Source organism: Solanum lycopersicum, chromosome 5 (assembly GCF_036512215.1).
Source record: "Solanum lycopersicum chromosome 5, SLM_r2.1".
In the NCBI taxonomy this organism is placed as follows: domain Eukaryota; kingdom Viridiplantae; phylum Streptophyta; class Magnoliopsida; order Solanales; family Solanaceae; genus Solanum; species Solanum lycopersicum.
This window is the reverse complement of record NC_090804.1, coordinates 43,195,748-43,215,626: the sequence shown is the minus strand read 5'-3', so window position 1 is coordinate 43,215,626 and position 19,879 is coordinate 43,195,748. Positions and strand designations below refer to the sequence as shown.

Below are 19,879 nucleotides of genomic sequence, written 5' to 3'. Positions count from 1 at the left end.
TAGTTTTTTCCAAAAGAATGCTCCCTCTTTAAATTTGAGAACAATTTATGTGTAACTTTTTATTTTTTTCTTTGATGGCAAGCTTTTACAGCCACACATACTTCAATTATTTTGTACTTACAAAAATGTTATGGCGTGTCTAATAAAACAAATTTCAAAAGTTACCTTATTCTTAATAGTTTTCCTCCATTTTGATTATTTACTTTGTATATTTCCACTCATTTGGCATGGAAAATGATGTCCACGCTTTTGTATGCAATAATAACTTGATTCTTCTTTGACTCGAACAAACTATTCAACTCTCTACCCAAGAGTCAATGGTTTGCCAAATGTCATATACATCTTTTAAATTTAAATACATAAGTATGATGTCTATTTGGGTCATGGACCATTTTTAGACTCAAGTTGGTCTTTTATTGGGCCCAACAAGTCTTGAGTGTTGGGTCATCTAAGTCTTGGGTGTTGGGTTATCTTAGGCAAATGCACTAAATTAAGGGATTAATTTCACTCTACGCTAGTTGAGGAAGAGTGGGGTTTATTTGAAGTGGGCCGGTTACTAAAGAAGACAACTTGGATTGGGGTAGTTTGCGACTGTTACCATCCAGTGACCAACTACATTCACCGCGGTACCAGAGAAACAGTTTGGTTAACGAAAAACTCAAGTCCATATAATCTTCATTTAAGTGAAAAAAATAAAAAAAATTCATTTGATAGAGTAAATGATATGCATGCAATAACAGTTAATATCACAATTTAAACAAATAAGACATATATAGGGCAAAATAATTCAACAAGTATTAACAAATAGTCAAAAATATTTGATTCATTATGGTTAGAACTAATTAAATCCCCATCAAAGTCGTCATTTCTAATATGTCAAAAAAAACCATATTTTCAAAAATTCATTTTACTTTTTAAAGAATAATCAATTTTAAAAGAGAGTCGCCACTTAACTATTTTTTAAGAAATAAGAAAAACTTAATAGTTCTCAAAAGATTCAATGAGACAAAATCATTCAAATATACCAAAGGGGCTTGGCATTCAATTTACACTTCAAGAAAGTGTCAAGACACTTGAAGTGTCAGCTTACACGTGGTTGACCTACGACTTGACAAAACATTTTGACTAACTCTAAAAAAACACTTAAAGTATATAAAGACAAGTAAAAATCACTTGAAATAAATTAACTAAAAGCACTTAAAACAATTTTGCAATTTATAAAAAAATGTAAAATCTTATTACAAAATGATTGAGTAAAGAGATAATTAGGTCATTTAAATTTAAATAAAGATGTGTAATCTTCAAGGGAATTTTATGAAGATAATTAACATAAGAGTTAGAGTTAAAATAAAATAAATCTAATTGCAATCAAATAATAAAGAGAGGGAAGAAGAATTTGAACCTTTTGGGCCTACTGCTGCAAAAAAACATTGGGCCCAAAAACTACTCATTTTCTAGGCTTTGACCCAATTTTAATTTTTGTATACCGACGTATACTATTCATATATCATTGTATATAAGTCAGTTTTTAACTCATGAGACCTCAAAATGGGCTTCAACCCTATATTCGATTTCCGATTTTTCAAAATGACGAAGTTGACTTGATAATGGATCTATAACTCAACGAAATGCAAGAATTAGGTTCCATTGGACTCGACCAATATCACATGTAAACAAAGTAAAAGAAAATAACTAATAGAATAAAAGGGATATAACATTCAAGTCTATCAGCAAACAATTTATTACTACCAGTAAATAAGGGAAGATGAAAATAGAAGCTTAACTTAATCTTAAAAAAGGATAGCAACGCATGTAAAGAATATATCAATTAATCTAACCACTACCAAGACAAGACGAATCTATTTCTCTGTTATGCAATAAAACACTATCCATTAGATGTAACGCAAGATGCACATCAACCGTGACTTAGAGCTTTTGAAAACATAAGAAAATAAGGACAATAAATGGTGAAGATACACCCTCACATATTATAAAGGAATACAGATTAAATGGTACACTACAAAGGCTAAAAAATAATTTGAATTTAAGAACAAATATTTAATTCAAACATCAAACTCAAATGAAAAAAAAACTTGATCACAAGCTACTAAACTTACACTTGAACGGATCAAATGTTCACCAAGCTAGACCCGTCAGATGTATATAAAAAGAATTTAAACTAAACTTGAGCATTAATAAAGTGATATATGAATACTCAAATTAAGACTCTAATGACTACATGTAGATATGAAAACTCAATAAATAATATGATCGCAAAAGAATGTGACAAAGTAACGACAAAAGATTCAATTTAACCAAAAAGAACTCTCAGGAACCAGACTTAACAGAAAAAAAAATCAAGAATCAAGCATGTAAATAGATCTTTACAACTTCCAGGTTTATACTCAAGTGGCTACAAATTTCTATAAACTTAATAGGCTATCCACAAGAGATTTAGATAATAATAGTATTAAAGAGAGAATTGAACCAAACATTAACTAAAGACTAAAGATTTAACTAAAAATGAGAGTATGATAGGAGAAAGTAAGGAACACTAAATAAAATGCACCTCAAAACATGCTACTCTAGCAGCAAACAATGGATACAACATTCTTTATTTTAAAGTCATATTAAAAGGCACGACAAGCCATAAATCAATTCACATGAAATTTCAAAGAAAATAGTCGACAGATAGTAACAAAACAACAAACAAGATTTGCTGATTGTATTGAATGTTTAAAGGAATATTATTAAATCTTTCGTGGAGAATTAAGTTGGGTTGTGTATTGCAGTGGGTCGGCTTTGTATGGATATTCGATTGGGTGAGAATTGTTGGGTTTTTGAGGCAAACAGGTCTTGAAAAAGAAGACAAGAATGTAGTTAATTTGACTTAAGAAAAATAATCATGTGAATTGCTATATCGATCAAACTGAGGCAATTAGTTGTATTCGGTCAAAATAAGCTAAAAAATAATTTTTATTAATCAATTAATGAGCTTCTTAATCTTAACAATAAAACAATTAACATAATGATAAATTAGTTAATTCAATATATAGACCATAACTTAAACTAAACTAATAAGCCAAATATTTAATTAAACAAAATCCTTTTGAGACGATTTCCGAATATTCGTAAAAATACTCTAATTACATACATAACTATATAAAACATACCTATTACTTAAAAATTATAATTAATATAAGGGATAAATTTATTCAAACTAACTCACAATCAATTTGAATTTTATAAAACTAATTATTTCAAATTGTTTGAAATTGATAAAGCTTGATGATTAATATATATCATGGAGGGACAAAATTGGGCGTCAACATAGTCCATAGGAATTAAGGACCGTAGATCATAACCGTAGGATCAATCTGACAATTATTTTAAGACTATTTGATTATTTTCCTATGTGCTTAAAACCTAAGTTATATCGTTTTGCTCGAATCCCTAGCCTTATATAAGTTTTTCAAGTCCTAAAACTACCCACCCTAACTTTATACCCCTAAATTTCAAAATTCTCTTCTATGTTTTCTCCAAAATCTTCTCTTTAGACGAAGGAAGAAGAAACGAGGGTTGTTCAAGTTCAAGTCTCCTTTCTTCATCACTGCTTAGGACCATGGACCCTTTTAGGAAGCCCTAAACGATTCGTTTAGGGGTCCACAACATGTTTAGGGGAGGTATCCCAACCATCTAGGGCTTCCAAGATTGGAGTCACCTGGATAGGACCTTAGATGGACCATGGTAAGTTGTATAACCCGTTTAGGGGTCTTCACAGTCACACGTCAATTTTTAAGTTAACATAAATCCTTAAAATATGGGAATGATTTTTTTATATATAATTTAAGGTCACTACAATCCCCTAGCACGAAGTTGAGTTGAAAGCTTTCTAATCAATTGAGTTTCAATATGAGATTTTATGTGGTTCAAATTCAAATTACCATATCTCTGTACATAATTAATTAGATGGTTCATGACCTATCAAATTAAAGTACTACGAGTCCTCTTTCCAACTTCACAAAGTTTACTCCATTTACAGTTCGGAGTAAAATGTTATGCTCGTTTTAGTAAGAACCTATCAGACAGCAAAGTTTCACAAATGACTATACGACAATGAATTTTTTCATGGATTGTGGAGCCCTGAAAAGTCCGTGAAGCTTTCCTTTAAGGGAACTTCATCAATTTTTTGAGTTAGGGTGATTTAGTTCTTTTTCCTATGTGTTTGGTACCTAAGTTATGTTGTTTAAGTTCTTATTTTAAGTCTAAACCACGATGTTTTACATCTAGTTAAGGGATTAGAAGGTTTTAATCAGTTCTTTTACGTTCATTAACATTTCAAGTCTTTAGAGTAAGTATCTAAGAGGAGAATAAGCTAGGAGTTCTAAACATTCTCTAAATTTCGTCGATTTTTCCAAAAATTGGTAAATAGATTGTAGGAACTCTAGGCGTTATCCCTTCTTTGTTAAATCAATATTAGGAATAATAAGATTTACTTCGCGTGATCGTTCACACTTATGTAATAAATAATTTAGTTATAAAAGCATCTTATGTAGATAAACTTTTCAAGCATTGAAAATTGTTGAGTGGAAGTGCAAGAGACTAAGTGTATATGTGTAACTCAATGTATTAGTAATTCCATGGTAAAAAAAATCCCTTGTAGGACACAATCTTGGTGTTTTAATAACGAATTTTATATCTTATCTAGTTTCATTTTCTTGCAATCTTCGCTATAGTTTATAGATTCCCTACAACATTATAAATTAGAATTTACCTATAAGTATCTAATAGTTGTTCCCATTGTAAAGTTCAAAACTTTTCCCATACTTCCTATGGACTTCATGAAAACCTTATTATTGTTCTTGCATGCTACCGCATTACACCATTTAAAGGTGTATCTTAAGCATATCAACAATATGATTGTTGTTGATATGATGCAATGTTGTACTACATATTTCTCATATGAGTGATTTATTTGATTTTGATTTTATTGTTTTACTGCTTAACTTGAGAGAGAGAGAGAGAGAAAGACGTAAGATACAATTGAGATCAAATAGAGTAGGATCATAAGCCTAGGAATTGGGAAACATATCTGGTGTCTAGTATAGACACATACCTTGTACACCCTACTCGATTATTAATAGAAATTGCAAAAATATTTTCTTAATTTACGTAGTCATAAGAGATATAGGCGTGAGACAAACAAAAATATGTGATTAGAGATTTGAGAGAATCATAGTTATAATATTCCCCCAGAAATTAATAACTCGATAAATATTGCAAGATAAAAGAAGGTTGATGAGCAACATGATTTCTTGGTATATCATAACACTAAAAGAAGGTTCTCTCCTTGTGATTAAAAAAACTCTCAATTCTTTGAAAAATATATCAGTTATAAGAAGTTCATAACTCTTTCAACAAAATAGTTCTGAGTTTTATTATATCTCTATAATCATAAGTCTCAACGAGTCAAACACCTGATCATTGATACTCACTATAATGCATGTGTGATCACGTACACTCACATGTATATTGGATTGAACAAGCATCACAGTCAAAGAATTATCAGAGTTGAGACACTTTGTTCGCCAAAGAAGTTGCACCATGAAAAGGACTCTGTAACAGGATGAATATGTTTGCTCAAAAATCATATCCATTTCTCAAGTATCAACCTGAGACATTTGAAAAATACTATATGAACATACGATAACTATTAAAATAAGGAGTTAATCATAGTATAATAATTGTTGCAACAACAACTAACTAGTAAAAAAGGAAACATTTCATTATCAAACACAAGACACACAATTGTTATTCCTAGAACAAAAGAGAACTCTTTTTAGAGTCGCCAACAAATGGTGATTCCATCACCTATAGGGACTTGGGAAATTTGAACACGAGTATCCGCGGCTAAAAAATTATTAAATTCAATGATGTGTTGCCTATTTGGCTTCATTGTTTCTTTAACACACTCCTCTGGTATAGCAACTGTCCCAAACCATAGTGTATTGTCATATACTATAATACCTCCCACTTTCACCAATTCTATCATTCTCTCATGGTACTTTTGATAGCTAACTTTGTCTGCTTCGATGAAGGAAAAATCAAAACTTCCTCTATTGTCATTCTGCAATAGAATAAGTAGTTTCATTTAATCAAGTAATTGGATGCAAAAGATTTTAAAGTAACTTTACTTTTACTTACCTCATTCAAAAGTTCATCAAGGGCTGATAATGTCGAGGATTGAATAAAATTAATTTTATGCTCAATGTTAGCCTTTTTAATAATTGGCAATCCTATCTCGTATGCATCTCGATCAAGGTCTATAGCTATAATCTGCATAATATTTGCACACAGAGATCAATGATGTTCTACACATGAATTTGAGAATATATTATACATTAAACCAATTTTAGTTGTATAAAATTGTGATGCACTAGCCTTGCCATCATCAGGAATTGTAAGGGCAGTAAGGACTAAGGAATATCCAGTGAACACTCCAATTTCAATCGTCTTTTTGGCATTTGTTAGTTTCAACAACAAGCAATTAGTTGACAAGCTTCTGGTGCAGTTTCCATCAAACACCTGTAAAATTATAATTCAAGCTAAGCTGATTGACTTTTTAAAACACATTATTGTCGGTGTATATGCATTTTATTATCAAAACAAAATATTAAGTGCATAAGTTAGCGTGTATAAATTGTGATAGAAGATGAGTATTGATTTTTGTATATTGTATGATCATTAGTTTCTTGTAACTCATGTAACAGCTACTACCCACATTATTATCCCTCATTCTACCCATTGATTACACCAACATCAAACCCAACTTGTCCAACCCAACCCATTTAGATTTGGGTTCGTTATTGATTCACAATTTGTTAGCTCAATCCATTAAAAAATTGGATTGGTATGTAATCCAAATTGATTTTTGAGAAATTTTGTCAAAATATTTTTTCATTTTATATGATATATATAGTTATTATAAAGAAAAAATATTATTAGGTACAGAAAGTTGATAAATAACAAAATAAAGTTATTAAAACTTAGTAAAAATTGGACGGGTGAGTTATGACTTGTTACTTATAACTTGTAACCTAATCAGTTTTGAGCCAATCTATTTTAACCAAAACAAATTTGAACCGAACTGAATCTTTACCCGTATATTGTATTGACCCATTTTGATCGGCCCAAATGCCGCCCTACTAAATACTACTCCTTGTGTTTAAAAGCAATGACCTAGTTTAACTTGGAACTGAGATTAAAAAAAAAGAAGAAAAAAACTTCTTAATCTTATGGTTCTAAATTATAGTTATGACATATGTTTATAAATACTCTTTAATCTTGTAACCTTAAACATGTCATATTGAAAATTGAAGTTAAAATGTTGTTAAAAAAGGAAAGATATCGTTTTTTTTTTAAAAGCAGACTAAAAAAATTAAGTCATTCTTCATATTACTCATTTTGTTAGTAATTTTTTTTTTAAAAAAAATATGATGAGTCAATGGAAAGCATGAGGTGTTATGTTGGGTTGGAAAATGAAAATTTACTGAAGTCACGTGAAAAATGTATTGGCCAATGTAATTTATATTTAGAGAAGGTTTAGCAATTTAGGTTTTTGATTTAATTAAAAACTAGTTTGAGGGTTTACACAAAAAAAAATGTTGTATAGTGATGGGCGAAAGTAAAATATTTTTATTTTGCAGTATTGAAGTTTATGGGTAAAACGAGATTAACAAGTAGAAATTAATACTAAAATATTACCTTGGATGATTTGAAGTTATAAGTCTATTCTCCTTAAGAAGCTTTGTCTCTCGCGGGTACACAACAGTCTCCAACATGTACTTGCAGAAGTTAAAACATATAAGAATGATAAATTTAACTTAAAAAATACACAAAAGAACGAATAAAAATAAGGTGGAAAATGTATGATTGAGGTTTAAATGAAATTGAATTTTGTATCTCTTGCAATTCTGGACTATGCAACAATCCTTTGGAAATTGAGTTGGAGAGCGACATCATTTCTTTTACAACAACACTTGATGTTTTTCTTTACAAAATAGAAAGGATATGTTTTTCTTTCAATAAAATAGAGTAGAAGCTGCAAAACCAAGAATCACAAGTTATATTAGCAATTGTTTCAAATAATTATTTTTTTTCTCTCGATATCTCCAAAGTTTTGATTCCATTCAAACTTTTATTATTACCGAGACAAAGAGACAAAGCTTGTTTCAGTTTTTTTGTTTTCTAATTGCATGTGTTAGACCTGAACAGTGATAAATTTTAATCTTCTTTACTTTTCTTTTTTGAAAGATAAATATGCGTATAAAATAAACTTAGGATCTTTTTTTTATTTCATTTTCAAACAATTGACTGTCTAGGCTTATATATAAATTACTACTCTCTCCGTTTCAAAAAGGATACTTAGTTTGACTTTGAACGGAATTTAAGGAAAAAAAATACTTTTTAATCTTGTGGTTCGAAATTAAAGTCATGTCAAATGTATCAAATGCTTTTTAATCTTGTGATCTTAAACATGTCACGTGGAAAGTTAAAGTGTTACGGAAAAAGGAAATGGATCATTCTTTTTTAAACAAACTAAAAAGGAAATAGGACATTATTTTTTAAACAAAGAAAGTATCTTTTATTAGTTTAATAGAACATTCATATCTCTTTTTAGCACACTTTATATAGACAATCATTTAATATTGATAAAAATGAAAAAGATTATTAATTAAAGTAAAATATTGAAATAATTATATTTCTCTAAAAAATATGAAATAAAATATAAAATATTTTTCTTACTCCACTCCACAATAACGGTAAACCCCCTCCCTTCCTTTCAACTTTTTAGCTTTTTCAAAAAAATTCTTTCATAAACTTTTATATATATATAATTTTGTAAAAAAAATATCTCACTTAATCTCTCCATTATAATTTAGATATTTTTTTTAATTTTTTTTTTAAAAAAAATTATGCTGCACCGCACATAACCCTCTGCTTCAAAATTTAGTTGATTATTGGTGGATTCCTAAAGTTTTAAGCAAAATTATAGAGATTGTTGGTAAACATATTAAAAATGCAAGTGTCTTTTTGGCTAATGATATTTTATTTACTTTTCTAAATACTTTTACTCTTTTAACTTTAATATCTTTTTAATTTAAAAAAGTTAAATAGTCTTAAAATTAAAAAAAAATTATAGTTCTTTTAATTTTTTGATCAAATTTTCTAATAATTTAGAACATTAAATATTTCCTCAATTTTGATGGCATATATTTGACCGCAATAGAAATAGCAATAGCCACTTAACTCACCTAGAATTTGCATCTGGCATTGCCATTAATGACATCCCTTATTGGCAGTATAACTTGTCCATAAATTTGACAAATACTAATATTAAGAACTATTGTGCTTCATTGAGATCACAATAAATAAAATACTACTATTACTATCTTACTGTTAACAACAAAAAGGTAAAAATTACACCATCTCATTTTAAACATTAACCATGTTTTGAGTCTAACAATCAATTTATCATTTATGTATAAATATAAATAACAATTAACTTATAATAACAATATATTTTGAATTCTTGAATATAAAAAAGTCTTTCATATATCAGATCTCTAAAGATCATAAAGTAGGATCGAGATGAAAAATAAGTATTTTTAGTATCATTATTGATATTCAAAAAGATCATGGATACCTTTATTTAAAAATGAAGCGAGTTCCAAACAATCATTTTTATATCTCCAATGCTTTAATTGATTATCTTCAACAACTTGTATGGTTTCCTGATTGAGTGAGTGAGAGAGAAAGGGGGAGTGACGAAGTTTGTTTCAGCTTTTTTGAGGCCTTCTGTTTTATGCTTGAACGTGTTAGGACCTAGGAGTGAGTAATTATAATATTCTTTTACTTTTAACTTTTTTTGGAAGAGTATTTTAATTTACACCCCCAAGGTTTATGGAAGTTGTCCCTTCCGTCACACATATGGCATAATAAATTATATATTATTATAAAATGGGAAGCTCCTAACTTAAAAAGTTGAATTATCATTTTGTTCTTATTTTATTTCTAGAGTTATTTAAATATTAATATATAATTAAGTCTACATTAAATAATCGTATTCAAAAACATGCATCTAGACACAAAATAATTGAATACTAAGTATTCCCTCCGTCAAGAATTGTTTGTCATGTTGCGTTTATCGAAAGTCAATTTGACTAATTTTCAATGGTAAATTAGATCATATTAATTTGATATTTTAAACAAAAAAATTAGATATTCTAAAACTACAAGAAAATTACTATAAATTATAATTTTTTGAATATTAATATGATAAAAAATACATCTTAAAATGTTAGTCAAAATTTTTATAGTTTGACTCTAAAAATAGAAACCATGACAAACAATTCCGGACGGAGAGAGTAATAATTATATTATATTATACTAAATACTAAAAATAAGAAGGTGTAAAGTCAAACTTTGAAAGACAAAAATATTTCATACAAAATTGTTAGAAATTATTTCATAGTTTTGTAAAACTTAAGAGCAAAAGAAGAAGAGAAAAAGAATATAAGACAATAGAGGAACAATATACGCTTTCTTACTTTCTTTGTTTCAAGTGTATTAACATTGTTCTCAACACCAGTATTTATAGGATTACATTGAGGAATACCAAAGGGTGTCCTAAACATTACATTAAACCTTGATAATTGCTATCCATTACGGAGGAAATAAAGTCAGGAGTTATGCTCATCCATTTGACCACCTTACTAACAACATTACTACCAATAAAGGATGAAATTACCCTAGTATTTATGGTCATCCATTTGGCCATATTATCAACAATATTGCAACTCAAAAAGAAGGAAACTAACCAAGGAGTTATACTCATCCATTAATCCACAAAAATGATTTACAACACTCCCCCTTGAATGACCATTGATAGATAATATGCCTCGTCCCTTACAAAGAAACCTTGTGGAAAAAAATCTTAGTGAAGAACAAAAGAGTACACATATCTTGTTATACTCTTTAATAGATGTCTCGTTAAAAACCTTGCCAGGAAAATCCATTGGGATAAAACCTAAGCCAAGGGAAAAAGAGTGCAGCGCGTAGTTTACTCCTATTGTTGCAAACAACATTTAATTTCTTAGAGACGACACATTCCAATCTTGGATACCAACTTTTCAAATGTTGAGGTTGGTAATGCTTTAGTGAACAGATCCGCCAAATTATCAACTGAGCGAATTTGTTGAACATTTATTCACCTTTCTTTTCAAGATCATGAGTGAAAAAGAATTTTGGTGAAATGTGTTTTCTTCTATCTCCTTTAATGTATCCTCCCTTTAGCTGAGCTATACATCCAGCATTGTCTTCGTACAATGCAGTTGGAATATCCTTTTTCAAAGGAAAATCACACATTTCTTGAATATGTTGAGTTATTAATCTCAACCAAACACACTCCCGACTTGCTTCATGGATGACTATTATTTGTGCGTGATTTGAAGAAGTAGCAGCTAATGTTTGCTTTATTGAACATCAAGATATAGTTGTGCCTCAATATGTAAATAAATAGTCTGTCTGAGATCGAGCTTTATGTGGATCAGAAAAATATCCAGCATATGCATAACCAATCTGAGAACATGTTTTACTCCATTCCAATGTCTCTTTGTAGGGGCCGAGCTGAATCTTGCCAATAAACTTATTGCAAAATAAATATTTGGTCGAGTATTATTAGCAAGATACATTAGTGTCTCAATAGCACTAAGATATGGAGTTTCATCACCAAGAAGCTCATCATCATTCTCTCGAGGTTGAAATGGATCCTTATGTATGTCAAGCGATCTCACAACCATCGGGATATTCAATAGATGTGATTTATCCATGTAAAATCACTTTAAAACCTATTCTGTGTATGTATTTTGATGGACAAATATTTCATTTTTCAAATGCCCAATCTGTAGGCCAAGATAAAATTTTATCGTTTCAAGATCTTTCATTTCAAATTCTTTCGTTAAACACTCAACAACTTTTGAAATCTCATTAGGAGTGTCAATGATATTTAAATCATCAACATACACAACTATTATAACAAAATCAGATCCAGACCTTTTTATAAAAACACAAGGACAAAAAGTTAATAAATTCTACCTATCATAATAGCATCCATGGGTGAAATGAAATTAAACAACTGTAATCAACACCCACTTTAGATTCAACTTTCAATTGTCAAACTAAAAGAGTAAAATTGAGAAACCCAGAACTAGAGATATTCTTCACAAAATGCAATATCTCATACACTCAGAACTTCATAAACTAACTGTAAACTTCCCACTGTGATCCCACCATCACCACCACCCATTTTCTCTCTCTATTGGGCTATTTATAGTCTTTTTAAAATTTGGCCGAAAATTCACTTTATGGCCGACTCAGCAATGTTAATCGGGCTCAACTTTCATGACATGCAAATCGTCGTTTGTTCTTTGACTTGCCTTTTTTTTTTTGCTTTAGATTTCAGGTGTTTGAATCTCAGTTGGAGATCTCGTTTGAGTTTTCACACTCCGTGGACCACCGAGTACCACCTTAGTTCGTCTTTTAAGCATTCATATTTTATCCATGTTCTGTCACCTTCGACAATGGTCATTTAGTTCTCTTATTACAATCGGTAAGTCGATATTTCATTATTTAGTTCGCCAATCTCCATTGACATTTTCAACTGTGAGCATTGTCAATTTAGGTGAGGTCATGCTAGTTGGGCGATCCACCTTTTTGGTTAGATGACTCCCAATGTGGAGTATGCACTTTTTTCAATTTTTTTTTTTAATCTTTCTTCAAAGTATTCATCCTCACATTTTTCTTTAGTTTTCATATTTGTAAATCAGCAAAATATGGTATAATTAGGCATTAGTGACATCAATTTTTGAACTAAAAAGACTTCAAATGAGTGTAAATTTATCACTCGTCAGTTAACTTACCTACTACTGGATTATAATAAGTGACATTATGACTCAAGAAATCAGGTCATGATAATCTTTTAATCTCAATGTGATTCTTCTAGAGATGTCTCGCCAGACCAAATCAAACATGATCTCTTGGAAGCATACCAAGATAGCAAACATCAAATTGAATCTCAAGACACCGATTAAATATATAAAAGTCAAATATATAAAGTTACTTATATTTTTCATGGTTTCACACGATAGCAAGTAGAGACTATATTTGTATCGCTATTATGGGTCATCTTATGCATATATGGTATGAAATATATACTACAATACATACTCCTTTCCCATGAAGCATATGTCTTTATATATTAAATACTGTGCAGATGATAGTTCCAACAACTCATGTTAAAGTTTGAGCTTATAAATCTACTCAATCATTTTATTCTTTAGAATTCACATCTTGCATTAGAAATAGACTATTCATTTTCATCACATATGATTAAATAAAAACTAACAAACGACATTTTCATTACAAACTTTCAACTCTCTTTTATTATCACTTTTGACAATAATTAGTCAATGAGTATCTCATTTCTACTTTCACTTTGATAATAAATGTCATTGCCTGTGCGAATAGACCAATTTTTTGTCTATTCGAGATATTTTTAATTCTATAAAAGTTATGTACACTCGATTTTGAGGTAGATATTAGGTAAATGTTAGTATGTGATTTAGTATTTGGATATTACGGGTTTAGAATCCTTTCACTACTTCCATTTCTATTGCTCTCGTAAACACTTTCGTGCAAATCTTGGGTGCAGGACCCCCAATTTAGGTTAGTAGACCTTGCTCATAGTGTAGTTGGTGAACTTATCCTCGTTAGGATTGATACTTCATACCTTTATTTAGTTTGTGACTTAGATGGTTTAAAATGCATTTTAGTCGTCCTTTTAGTTATTTGTTGCTCCCTATATTGTGTGTCACAATTTTTGGTACCTTTCTATTAGAGCTTGAGCTTTAGTTGCTTGTCATAGTCGTAGGTTGACATTAATTGGACTTAGTTATCATTGGATAGTATGTTTTGAGATAAGACTTCGATCCTAGAAGTGTTCCCTGTTGAATTGTTTGAACTCATCATTCTTTCCTTTATTTCAAAAAAAAATGACCCACTTTTCTTTTTAGTTTGTTTCAAAAGAATGATCTCTTTATTTTTTTTCACAGATTTTTAATTTAAACTTTCCTTGTGACACAATTTTTTTTTTTAATTTAAAGAATGTTCAATGACCCCTTTTTTCATTAATGAAAAATCAGAAAGTCTAAAGAACATAACAAAAGAAGAAAATAAAACAAAAAGAAAAATGAAAAGAATAAGAGAAGAGACCAAGAATCTAGAATTATAAAATTATATTCTTTTTTATTTTCTCTCGTATCAAATTAAATTAAACAAATTTTTTAATCGAAAAGAGTATTATTTTATGAATGGAAAGATATTGAGTAAATCCATCCAAAATAAAGTAAAATAAAATAAAGTAGCGTAGGAAAAAAATGTGGAGCGAGAAGGAAGGAACAAAAATAGAGAAGATAGAGAGCGAAAAGATTGAGGGGAAAAAAATAAGAGAAGAGAGAATCGCTTGATATAAAAGCCATTGAAGCTCAATGGCCTCCTCTTCTTTCTTCTTCAACATATTTTCATGTATATATTGTTATAGAGAGAGAGAAGGGAGAGGCTTTTTGGTTACCTGTACACTCAGATAACCAAAAGCCATGTCTGATTCAAGCAGTGATTCCATTTCCCTCGACGTTGAGACAATCTATCTTGGTGGAAAGGTTCAATCTTTTCTCCTCTTTCTATAAAATGCTTTTGGTCAATGTAATTTATTTTTGAAAAATACCACCCAAAATATTTGGTTTGGTTTAATTGAAGATGAATGTAGAAAGGAAATATGAATGGCGTTTGCATGCGTAAATTCATTAGGAGGTGAAAATCGTTTTCTTCCCCTTTACTTTATCTTTTTTAATGTCATTTAGGGTCATATCCTCTTTGTTGTCTTAAATGTTGTTATAACTCATCCTGCACATGTTATTTGGATTGTCCAAAGGAAAATATTTTATTTATAAAGTACTTGATTTTATGTATTTTGTACATATTTTTAGTATATTGAAAACAAACAGTTACATTTCTATTTATAAAAGAAAAAATTAAATTAAACTACATTAAGGAACCACTTTAACTACCAAATCCTAAATAAACATAAATATGATTCCTATTCTAACTTTGAATTATTATTGCCTAACTGTTAGAGGCATAAGGATTAGTAGGATAACTTTTTTAGTGAGGGAATTTAGGTGTAAAATGTTGATGAGGAAGAGACAATTCTATTAGAGGCAGGATGAGTTTTAGAGAGAGAACAATATCTAAAAATAAGGTCTTGTTTTGGATGAACTACTTTCTGTCTAGTTGATGATGTTAGTTTACTATTTGCATTTATGTTTTACTTGAATAGTCATTCTATTTACTGGTTTGTATAATTTCCATGGATGAGATACTTTTTACATGATAAAACTTGTATCTTCTCATCAACTAAAATGATGCAAATGACCATTTTCAGGAGCATATTGTACGTACTCGATGTGGTTCTGTGTCGGTTATAGTTTATGGGGACCAAGAGAAGCCGGCACTGATCACTTACCCTGATCTCGCACTAAATCGTTAGTGATAGATTTGTAACCTCTAGTTTCATATATCCTTCTTTTCGGATTTTCTATCCATGTACTCTTTGATAGCCTTATGTTATATGTTGACGTGTATTTTTATGCTATATTTTTCTCATTTGTCATTGCAGATTTGTCATGTTTCCAAGGTCTCTTCTTCTGTCCAGAAGCAGCTTCTTTGCTGCTCCACAATTTTTGCATTTACCACATTAATCCTCCTGGGCATGAGGTCTGTGAACTGGCCAAATTTTATTTCATGAAGTCATATTAAGTTTTCTTCTATTTGTCGTCAAACTGTCTTTTAATAAATTCAATTACTTACATACTTGTCTTGTTGGAATTCCACAAGAGCTCTTGCAGTTGGGAGCTGCAGCAATTTGTTCAGAGAGTCCTGTACCATCAGTTGATGATTTAACAGACCAGATAGTTGAGGTTCTTAATTATTTTGGGTAATCACTTTACTTTTGTTTGTCTAAATGTTATGTTGAGGAGTTCTTTCTTACTACTGATAGTTGAGATTCTTGCTATTTTTAGGCTTGGAGCAGTGATGTGTATGGGAGTAATTGCTGGTGCTTACATACTCACCTTATTTGCCGTATGTCTTCTCGTATACTACTTTAGATTTGTAGTATGTGGTTGAGCTTCACTAACACGGCTCACATGTCACAGATAAAGCATAAGGAACGCGTTCTTGGTTTGATTCTTGTTTCCCCTTTATGCAGAGCACCCTCTTGGACTGAATGGTTTTACAATAAGGTATCATTTTGTATCATCTACTTACCTTTATGTCGTGAGAAGAAAATCCATTTTATGAAAGAGGAGATTATTGTTAATATAGGTCATGTCAAATTTACTATACTTCTATGGGATGTGTGGTGTTCTCGAAGAGTTTCTGCTGCACCGCTACTTCAGCAAGGTACCCTACTTGCATTCCCTAGTGTTTTTACTTTGAGATTTTGGCATGTCTTTTTTACCCCTACCGATTGGATTGAATAAGAAGGTGATTTCAATTGGATCAGGAAGTTCGTGGATCTGCAGATGTTCCAGAATCAGATATAGCTCAAGCATGCAGAAGGGTAAATACCTCCACTGTGTTAATATATGATCAATTGTTCAATTTTATTCTTATTCTTCAACTACATGCTGTTTTGAGCATATTCTCTTCTTTCTGGCTTCCTTTGACGTTGCAGTTGCTAGATGAGAGGCAGAAGATGAATGTTTGGCGATTTCTTCAAGCCGTTGATGGGTAGGAAACTAGACATTACTGCTTAAAAATTTGTATCGATTTTATCATTTGCATACTTGTCAACACCTCTCTAAGCTTGCTTTTATTAATGAGCAGGAGACCTGATATCACAGATGGATTAAAAACACTCAAATGTCGAACCCTCATATTTGTCGGGGATGATTCTCCTTTCCATGCAGAGGCTCTCCATATGACTTCTAAATTAGATCAAAGATTAAGCGCCCTAGTTGAGGTGCACCATCAATTTTATTTTTAATGGCACCCCATTTCAATTTATTGTGAACATGTCCCTTGTGTAGTTAAATATTTACTGATATTTAGCTAGGCTAGATACTATTTACATATCACTCAACCAACCAACCGTGCCTCTCCGAAATCAGTTTGGGTCAGTTATATTACTATAGATCTAATCAATACAAAATTTGACTGTTAAAAGCAAATTAGGTGCCTTCAAATCTTACTCATGTGTTCACACTACGCAGATAACTAGTTTTAAGTGCCTAACGGATCATTTACTGTTCTTGATGTTGTAAATGCAACAGAATATAGGGAATAAAGAATGAGTATGATTGCAGGTACAAGCGTGTGGATCTATGGTGACAGAAGAACAGCCACATGCTATGTTAATACCAATGGAGTTTTTCCTCATGGGGTATGGACTATACAGACCAAATCAGTTCAATGGCAGCCCTAGAAGTCCTCTCAGTCCATCTTGCATCGCTCCTGAACTTCTTTCTCCAGAAAGCATGGGCTTAAAACTAAAACCTATTAAGACTCGGATTGCATCGAAGATGCATGGCGCATAAAAAATAAATACTGAATTCTTTTTAAACCTTGTAAAAGTTTCAAATCCCTATACTTTTCATTTCTGGTTAGTTTTTGGGGGGATATTTAAGGGTCAAAAGGAGGGTAGATATGGATTGTAGATAGGAAACTGAAATTCTTTAATGGACATAGGGAGGGAAATATTGTTATTCATTCATTGTAGGCAGAAAGGGTCATCAAACAATATTGCTATTCTGATTTTCTTGATAAAAAATATATTGATATTCTGAGTTGTACTTGCAAATCATAAAGGAGGCATTTGTGCATGATTATGATGAATGATGAGTAATAAGACAACAAATGAGGTGGTGATTAATATTTCAGAAAATATATTTGGCAAACATTATTTTGGCATGAAATGGTGCGAGCAACAAATTTGAGATAATCTGAGGTATTTTTGTAATTTTTTTTAAAAATCTAACGGTGATTAGGTAAGTTTATTAATTTCTTATACACATTACTCTCAAAAGTAAAAATCACTACCCTTTAAAAGTAAAACCACTTATATTGTGTCATGTGAAAAGTGTTAGGTTCGATTTTAGAAAATGACTCAAATAATTTTTCTCTCTTCTTTAAACATTTCTTTTTCTCTTTCTTACTTTTTTTTCATTCACTTTTCTTTTCAAATTAATATTTCAAATTTCTCTACTTCCATACTTATATAATTTGATGGAAAATATGAATTTATGAAATCCAAAAAGAAAATATTCATTCTATTTCTAACAATTTAATATTGTTTTTTCATCTTAAAATTAATTATTTATATTACTAAAAATAGTTAGATAAAATTATTTATTAATTTACAAAATATAATTAATTACAATTTTTTTCCTTTTTGTAAGTGTAAATAAAATTTATAAATTTTAAAAAAATAAATGTAAATCAGTAAAACTAGCATTTTATTTATGATTTCTTACGAAATTTGTAATTAAAAAAAAGCATAAAGTTTGATACTAATTTCAAAAGAAAATATAGCGGAAAAAACATCAATGTTCTTGACAAACAATTACATAAGTTTTGATATTAATTTCATTAAATCAAAAAAGGGAAAGCATCCACAAATACATATATAAATACATATTCTTTCCGTCAATTTATACGATATTTTTATTCTTGAAATTCAAGCTAGGTGAAAATTTTCAGCATTTAACTTTTTTTTTATTTTTCTTGCTATTTAATTTTTGTGGACTTCTAAAAAATATACAATACTATAAAATTTTGATAAGATACATCTATATAGGATCTTTAAAAAAAATAAAAAAAAAATTACGCATTATCTAAGAACTTAATCATTTTAAGAAAATATGATAAATTATTTTCAACGATTTTATTATTTTCTTACAATATTAAAGATTTACCAATGATATATTAAGATGTCTTGTTAATATTTGGTTTAATTAAAACTAATCAATTAAATTACGAGTCATATCAACAAGAAAAAACACTATCAGCATTATCAAAATAAAATTATAAATTAAACTAGAAAGTAAATGCAATAAAATTTGATTGTTGTAAAGAGAAACACATGAATACTAATAAAGAGAATAATTTTTTTTGAATTTTGAAGAAGGTTATACATAAAATTATTACGGACCATTAATTAATAAAATAATAGAATAAAAAACTTTATCCTAAAAAATTAATGTCTAATCCTTTACTGATGAACAACAAATTATGATATGCATGATCAAATTATAATTGTGTAATTCAATTAGTTATGATACATGTTAATCTATGATCAATTTACCTTCACATTTTAAGGGTTATTAAACTATATTTATTGATAATATCTCATTTTAAATTTCTTTGTGATATTCATTAAACAATTGATATAAAAGACTAAATAAATTTTCTTTCGTAGTTTTGACCGAATGCTATTGTAGTGCAAATGATTAAAGTTTAAACGAATAGTCAATAGGTCACGAGTTCGAATTTAGATTAGGTCCCAATTTTAAATATATATTTTGTTTAATTAGACTCTTTGAAGATTTTAAGATTTATCTTATTTTTTTGGTAAATAAGATTGTACAAGTATACATTTGGATCTTTTCATAAAAATTGAAGATTTTATTATTATTATAAGTTGAATCATAATGATGAAAAATAAATTTTAAGGATATAATATTATATAAGTTATGTTTCCTCA

General features: G+C 29.7%; 2 protein-coding genes across 2 annotated transcripts; one reads left to right on the top strand and one right to left on the bottom strand.

The window, feature by feature from the left end:
- Positions 1–5,839: 5,839 nt before the first annotated feature.
- LOC101264328 (cation-dependent phenylpropanoid and flavonoid 8-O-methyltransferase 1-like) lies at positions 5,840–14,716 on the bottom strand. The gene is made up of 4 exons (XM_069298408.1): positions 14,690–14,716; positions 6,442–6,585; positions 6,205–6,336; positions 5,840–6,127 (listed from the first exon to the last, which is right to left on the bottom strand). The coding sequence occupies exons 1-4, from the start codon at positions 14,714–14,716 to the stop codon at positions 5,840–5,842; spliced, it is 591 nt and encodes a 196-aa protein (XP_069154509.1).
- Positions 14,500–17,963, top strand: LOC101266512 (protein NDL1-like). Its single transcript, XM_004239280.5, has 11 exons — positions 14,500–14,777; positions 15,560–15,659; positions 15,794–15,891; positions 16,023–16,111; positions 16,197–16,257; positions 16,332–16,418; positions 16,501–16,578; positions 16,682–16,738; positions 16,853–16,908; positions 17,005–17,140; positions 17,484–17,963. Exons 1-11 carry the CDS (start codon positions 14,715–14,717, stop codon positions 17,712–17,714), a joined length of 1,056 nt encoding a protein of 351 aa, XP_004239328.2. The 5' UTR covers positions 14,500–14,714; the 3' UTR covers positions 17,715–17,963.
- Positions 17,964–19,879: the final 1,916 nt, after the last annotated feature.

What these genes read in the sequence shown, in the direction of transcription:
- LOC101266512 (XM_004239280.5), top strand. Translation starts at nt 14,715, where the DNA reads ATGTCTGATTCAAGCAGTGATTCCATTTCCCTCGACGTTGAGACAATC. An exon ending in ACATACTCACCTTATTTGCC is followed by an intron (nt 16,258 to 16,331) that starts GTATGTCTTCTC and finishes CACATGTCACAG; the next exon opens with ATAAAGCATAAGGAACGCGT. An exon ending in TGCACCGCTACTTCAGCAAG is followed by an intron (nt 16,579 to 16,681) that starts GTACCCTACTTG and finishes CAATTGGATCAG; the next exon opens with GAAGTTCGTGGATCTGCAGA.
- LOC101264328 (XM_069298408.1), bottom strand. Translation starts at nt 14,716, where the DNA reads ATGGCTTTTGGTTATCTGAGTGTACAG. An exon ending in TTGGTTATCTGAGTGTACAG is followed by an intron (nt 6,586 to 14,689) that starts GTAACCAAAAAG and finishes ATAATTTTACAG; the next exon opens with GTGTTTGATGGAAACTGCAC. An exon ending in TTGATGAACTTTTGAATGAG is followed by an intron (nt 6,128 to 6,204) that starts GTAAGTAAAAGT and finishes ATTCTATTGCAG; the next exon opens with AATGACAATAGAGGAAGTTT.